Consider the following 7,500-nt stretch of genomic DNA (forward strand, 5'->3'; position numbering starts at 1 on the left):
TACAAGTAATTAACTTCGATCCAAAAATCTAGACGTTCACGAGGAAGTTCATTGTATTGCTGATGGTGGAAGCAATCGTAGGATCGATATCATAGCTATAAATAGGAATAAACAGACAGCCGAAATAATTGATCCTACCATCAGATTTGAAATCTCAGCCACTCAACCATCTGAAGTGAACGAAGAGAAGAAGAAAATCTATGAGCCCACGATTCAGTACCTATCGGCGAAATACAACATAGAAAAAATCACAGTTACCGGTCTCTTCTTCGGAGCGAGAGGCACCATTCCGAAAGCCTTTGTAAAGTGGAGGGAAAAATACAAGCTGACGAGAGATCTTCAAGATGCCATCGTCACCACCATTATAAAATTTTCTGTAGCGATATTTCGTCAGCATCTTTATGGTGTACATTCAATTTAAATTACACTTGGTTCTATTTTTCTTTTCTTATATCTTATTCACTTTTGTCTGAAACCTGTTTATATAATTTTTCATTTTAAATTTTATTGTGAGCTAGTCTGTGTCGCAGGGCAAACCCAAAATATTGGGTCAGACTACTAAATTAAATTAAATGTAAACAGAAATGCACAGAAATTCAAGCGAAATTAGATTCTAAAGTTCACAGAGGTAACAATATGAAAAAAGTGAAATCAATGTGAAAATCACGAAGTGTTTGAAGAAGTGAATTAACACGCCTGAATAATGAAATAATTCAAAGTGTATGACACGAAATACAATAATATTGAAATACGAAAATACATGTGTATTTCAAACTATAGTAAACTGGGCTGCAAAAGTCGCTATCGATTTGAAATATTATCGTCTTACGAGAACTTCGCTTAGTACACCGGCGTTCAAAGATACTTGACTGTATTAATCGATAGTGATCGATAATAATTTGTTGTGTGTCACTTCTTTAGTTATTACTTCTGTGAATAGATGGCGAAGATAATTGTCAGTGTTGCCAATCGTACCAGCAATATAGAATTCAATATTTCAATTCCCTCTGCTGATTGTAAAACAACACTGATATGGTCAACTGCTGATACTGTCAATTATGAGAATAATTTATGCTTATTCTACATCATCATTTTCCCCGACGCTTTTTTAACCGCACTAATAATGGTGTCACCTATTGAGAACAAGCGGAACTGTTTCGAAGCTAGTCAATTTTTTATATCTTTACTTCTGACATCCCGTGGTTGGAAAGTTCGCTTACACGATCATAAAATCGTAGGTCAGATATCTTTGAAATCCAGTGTACAAGAATAATATTATACAAACACATCTGAACTGGCCTGAATTTTCTAAAGAGTTTTTATTACATGCAAAGAAGAAAAGTGTAGTTAATGTTTCAATTACATTAAATTTTCAGTTCTGTATCTATATTTATAATAACATTTTATTACCACACGAACTACAGTTTCATTTTCGTATAATATTTATATTATTCTTATTCATGTTGTAAAATTAAAATATATGAATAATTTAAAGTCAATTCATATTAAATAATAACGTGAACAGATTATAAAAGTCGTATTTACATGCTTAAAAAAATTGAACTCAGGAAAATAGCTTCCCACCTCGGCGTATTTGCTAAAGTCCTCGGAAAACGATGTAATTTCGTATCGACATTTCTTTTGCAGCCCAGTGTTCTATAATTAGGAGCTAAATGACAGCTTGAGAAGTATAGGATGGAGATAATGCATGCAAGACTAAGACCATGGTTACTACTGGGTGTTCAGTTCAAAATGTGTCATGGCTCGCTGTATGCCGTCATGTGGCTAGTCGATGAGCCTAGAGAATTCAATCTTCCTACACTTCCGCAGAGGTGTATGTGCCAGAGAAGTTGCCTAGCAAGTACGGCGTTCATTCTGAAGAGTACTTACTGATACGTACGGTACGCCGGTAGTGGCAGGAATGTGAACTGTTTCGAAACATGTACTGAGGTGAGTTTTTTTCTTACTGTCGGGATATGGGGAGAGAGTTAAGACGATTACTTACGTATTTGTTGACGTTAACTTCGACGGTCAACATGGGCACGGAGCATTTGATTTGTATTGTGGAATGTTGCCGTACGCAACCGATGATAACAAATACCCTACGTATGACTTGCCCGCGCAAAACACAGTTCGAAAGAGGTTATGGTAGCACACAGACCGTACAGACCGCCATCTGTTGCTACGACGTTCAAGTTATACATTACACGTTCTCAAGTTCAGATTGAACGCCTTGATTAATAGGCAACTTCTCTGACGCAAAAGCTGAAACGCTTCAAATCGCTGACTCATTAACAGTGACGTCATGACACACTTTCAAATGAACACCCTGTAGAAGAAAAATAAAGAAACTAAACGTGCGAATTCGAAACGAGGCAGTTGAACAAATGGGCAGCGGCAAGACGTGGGGGAAGTCCATGTGTAATTAGGCCACTTGTATAAATCTATTGTGTTAGTATATATATTTTTTTGACGTGAAGGAGAAATGGCAAGTAAATTATGTTAGGAGCCGTCTGTCAGCGACTTGCCACAAATATACGACACGGGATTATCAGGTTCACTTCAAAGTGATACATGATCTGAAATTAGAGTGATATAGGGTATCCTTTTTACTTGAAGGAGCAGGAAGACTTTCACTACAGCCTCCACTGCTTACCGCTTTTATTGTACTCGTACGAATGATAATTTTAGGTCTGAGCGATCGAGGTCATGCAGATAACTCAGCTGTGTGGTACTATCTGTCAATTCAACCTTTGCGTCTTTACGGTTCCAATGTAGTCCCACTACACCATCGTCCATTCTCTCAGACTAATTATATGTGCGGCAATCACAATATTACATCACACCGACAAACGCTTTACTAAATAAGTTACTATTGTAAATGTTAATATAATGACGAAAATGAATAATGTAATGGATAGTGACAGTGGAATAATGCAGGGAAGCTGGAGAATCCCGAGAAAATCCCTCAGGAACCTTGGCTGTGTTCACCACGAATACGACCTTATCACCACCGGGATTCTTGACCCGGATCCTCAGTCATGGTAAGCCAGTGCTGTTACAACTGTGCTGCCGAAGTGACACAACATTCATCCTTACTATACTGCGTTCCATAATATCTGACAGACGACGTAAACATTGCCGGCAGAGGAAGGGAGGATAATTGCTATTCAACCAATGGCAGAGGTCACATCCCATGTTTATCTTGAAGTTGTGCGGTCTGAAGCATTCTACCTCCGCTCAAGCCTGAAATGTGACCTCTGTCATTGGTTGAATAGAAATTGTCCTTCTTCAAAAAACTTAAAATTGTTTAGTCGACGCGTTAAAAGTGTTAAGTTAAAAAAAAAAAAGGTTATGTACTTTAGACAGACGGCCCGTTTCGACGCCGATGCTGCGTCATCTTCAGTGTCCTACGAACTACTGATGTTCCTGTTGATCTTGCATTCTGCCATTTCCATTCGTCGGTTGTAGGGGTGGGGTGTGTTGCTCTTATGGTGGGGGCTGGTTGTTTGTGTGTTATGACGTATCATGACGTCGAATAATGTGTGGGTATTGTACTGTAATTGTGTGTTAAGTATATGTTGTGGGTGTGTTATTGTATGTTTATATATTTCGTATTGTTCTAGGATGTTTAACTGTGAACTTTTTGGTCTGATGTGTAAAATTTCCATATCTGTTTCTATATTATTGTAGTCATGATTATTGTTGATAACGTGTTCTGCGTAATTTGATGTGATGTAGGGTTTGGTTATAGCTTTAATATGTGCATTATATCTTGTGTGAAAGGATCTTCCTGTCTGTCCTATGTAAAAATGTGGGCAACTATTGGATTTTAGTTTGTAAACTCCAGTTGAATTACATTTATTTGAATGTTTGATGTGATTATTTAGATATTTCTGTGTTGTGTTATTTGTTTTGTATGCTATCTTGTATTTTAGTTTTCTAAATGAAGTTGCAATTTTGTGAGTATTGGTGTTGTGATATGTTAATGTTATGTATTTATTCTCACGCGGTGTTTGTGTTGGTTTGTTCTGTTTTTGTTTTGCCTTTTTTATTAGTGTGTCTATTATGTTAGGGTTGTATCCATTGTTTTGTGCTATATATTTTATTGTGTTTAATTCTTCCGTGTAGTTGTCTTTGTTCATTGGTATATTAATTAATCTGTGTGTCATTGTACGGAAAGCTGCATGTTTATGTTGTATGGGATGGTTTGATGAATTGTGTATATGTGTTGTGGTCGTGGTGGATTTCCTGTATATTTTGAATTCGTGTCTGTTATTTGTTTTAGTTATGGTGATGTCTAAGAAGTTCTTCCTTCCTCTGCCGGCAATGTTTACGTCGTCTGTCGGACATTATGGAACGCAATATAGACGTAACGAATGCTGTATTTGGAATAATTTTCATTGTATGATTACTATTAATTTATTATTTACTATTTTGGCATGTAAGTGCAATGGATTTAGAAACTTTGAATACAGATTGATTTATTATCGGTAAAATTCGTGCCAGGATCCGCGGTTATACAATGAATATAAGTTAATTTTCGAAGGTGAACTGTGTCACAAGATAGAATTTGACGAACAATGAGAAATGCATGCACTATATATTATGCAAGTTATGTGAAATATAATTTACAATGGTTACAATTTAAAGAGATTTGCTTACCTAATCTATGAATAGGGCTGAAACGCACCAATGACAAGGCCCCATGGTCCGCATCATAGTTTCTGAAAAAATAAAACAACAAGAAACGTATAGCTGTTGAAGTATTTAAAAAAATGTGACGACAAATAAAAATACTAATACCAACAAACACTATTAACACATGCAATTACAATTCAGCAATGTTTCGCTGATTAATTGATGTTGTTTCATTTTATCCTTCCATTTGTTACACAAGAGATTAAAGATTTAGTGTAGGCCTACATTACATCACCAAAAGAATGTAAGTTGCGTGAATTCGACGTGTTTTATATACTTGATGGACTGTTTTGCTCTGTCTGTATTTACTGTACTAGTAGGGTGTCTCAATTATGGTTGTGAAACTTTGGATCTGTATAGTGAATGGTCCCTTTGATATTAATCTTGTTTTGTCTATAAGTTACTTCAAGAAGATAATCTTGGTTCTCTATTCAGGCCTTTAGTTAAAATAATTATATCGGCTTGTGTACGTAAGTGTGTAGAAAAAACTAGCCGTAAAATCGATAGCAAAATATGGAATTGGTGCTGATAATATCATTGATTTTAGATTACAAGGCGGAAGTAATGACCATTACACTATCGTGCTCGGCTGCAATTGGACAGAGTTATGCAACACTAGACCAATCAGTAAAATCACTTTTCGAGATATTGCGGTATTTAGTTGAATTTAATTATAAATTCTTAGTATCAATTATGTTCAAATCCATGTGTTCATGTATTTTTTTGATAGTTTCAACTATTTGTCTCTAGATGACACCAAAATCTCAGCTTTACTTGAGTTTTACAAAATTGCTGCTTGGTCTGTTATACTAGTGACAGACTACAATCGCTAATCGCGATTATCTCCGATCGCGATTACCGAAAGTGTGTGGACACACTAGATCGCGCTTGGTCCCGTCTGATCAACAGCTGAATTACCAGAAAGGAAACAATTTTGTCTATGTTCATACTTTTATCGCAGTCTAGTATATACAGTCACGAAACTTGAGTTGTGAGGGTGCTAGGAACAATAGAATGTGCCGGTAATATTTCGCATTGTCTGTAATGAGGCGATATTAGCGATCCTAGTGGTTAGCAACTATCTATGGATGCATATTTACTACGTATTGAGCTTCGTGATTGTATATAGCCTACTAGACTGAGCTTTTATGTTTGTTTCTCTCTTGAACAACAGCTGAAGTTCATAATTTCTTTTGATGTTTGTTATTTTTTTTTCCTCTTTCATTGTTGTTTCTTGCAGCTTGATAATTTGTTAAAATTTTTTAGAGATTTTATAATCTAAACTGATACAATTTATATCATTACTATTATATTATTTTGGAAAGAGATTTTATAAGCTATATAGTTGATCTCATTAGGCCTGTATTTATATTCTTTTATAATAAAGCATATTTTTGAAATGAAACCTAACCTCAACGATATCGTCGTAATGGAGACTCAAATTAAAAATCTGGAAAAGAAATAAGTTAATCCAAGGAATACTGAAATGAATCATCTTTCTGCAGGCTTCTGTTGCCCTCCATCTGTACTAATAATAAATCTGTAGCCAAATTTTTTCTGGTAATTTTCGATTTTCCAAAAATAATTGGTGTTAACATGTATAATTAACCACCCTGAAACCGAAAATCGCTTTTTTGAAATTTTTGTTTGTACGTCTGTCTGTCTGTCTATATGTTTGTTACCTTTTCACATGATAATGACTGAACCAATTTATATTAAAATTGGAATATAGATTAAGTTCGTAGTAACTTAGATTTTACGCTATATGGCATTCAAAATACTTTATTTAAAAGGGGGGTTATAAGGGGGCTTGAATTAAATAAATCAAAATATCTCCCTTATTATTAATTTTCATGAAGAATATTACATAACAAAAGTTTCTTTAAAAATAATTTCCGATAAGTTTTATTCTATACAAAAGTTTGATAAGACTGATATTTAATGAGATAAATTAATTTTAAAATTACAATAACAATGCCATCTAAGGCGCTGTACTCAAATAAAAACAAATGACTTCGTCTATAAGGGGCCTTGGACAACAATCGAAAACAATTAAACATAGCCTACAGAGAATTTTTCTGTGTTTGTATGAAGTAATATCGGAAACTAATTAATTGTTTAATTATTATTTCACCATTGGAAAGTGTAGTTTCTCTAGATGGACGTAATTCTACAATGTTATTACAGTAACTTCTGAAACATATAGCAAGTAATATAAAGTATACACATTAAAACTAAATGATATGTCAATCTTCATTAAACTATGGTTGCATGTAAGAAACATGTTAAAGGAATTGACATTGCACCAAATGATTGCTCTCTGGACCAAAATGACCGCATTTTAATTATTTAAATACAACTTAAATTAAGTAACATATTAAACGATTTATCCTTCTATCAAACACGAATGTTCCCTGGATCAAACGTCCTATTTTAATTATGTAATTACTTTACATTTATTTCTAATAGGTGCAGCGGAGCGCACGGGTACGGCTAGTATATAAATAAAATTCGTCTGCCATTTGTTAATATATTTCTTTTTACTTTTCTCACACCTGCATTGTAGCCAAATGTCGTTTTCTAGCCACTCACTTCGTTTTCTTTTCTCTTCCTTCTAATATAATGAAAGGAGTAGCAAAATTGCACAGCAGCACCAGTTATCACGGCTTCATAAATAATAGAAAAATTAAAAAAAATCAAGATACTTCGACACCAGAGATTACTAAAATGTTACTTTCGTCCACTGGGCCGTGCCTCAGCGCGGTTATCTAGTTCTGGAAACAGGATTAAGCTCCTTAT

The 7,500-nt window shown here is 34.8% G+C and overlaps 1 protein-coding gene across 6 annotated transcripts in view; it reads right to left on the reverse strand.

The window, feature by feature from the left end:
• LOC138709488 (uncharacterized) overlaps positions 1-7,500 on the reverse strand; it is a 967,551-nt gene that overhangs the window by 9,329 nt on the left and 950,722 nt on the right. For all 6 annotated transcript variants that reach the window (XM_069840291.1, XM_069840292.1, XM_069840294.1 and 3 more), the window contains one exon: positions 4,666-4,727. In XM_069840291.1, the coding sequence (XP_069696392.1) occupies positions 4,666-4,727 (62 nt within the window). The remainder of the gene's footprint in view (positions 1-4,665; positions 4,728-7,500) is intronic.

The sequence above is a fragment of the Periplaneta americana genome, chromosome 11, assembly GCF_040183065.1.
Source record: "Periplaneta americana isolate PAMFEO1 chromosome 11, P.americana_PAMFEO1_priV1, whole genome shotgun sequence".
NCBI classification, from domain to species: domain Eukaryota; kingdom Metazoa; phylum Arthropoda; class Insecta; order Blattodea; family Blattidae; genus Periplaneta; species Periplaneta americana.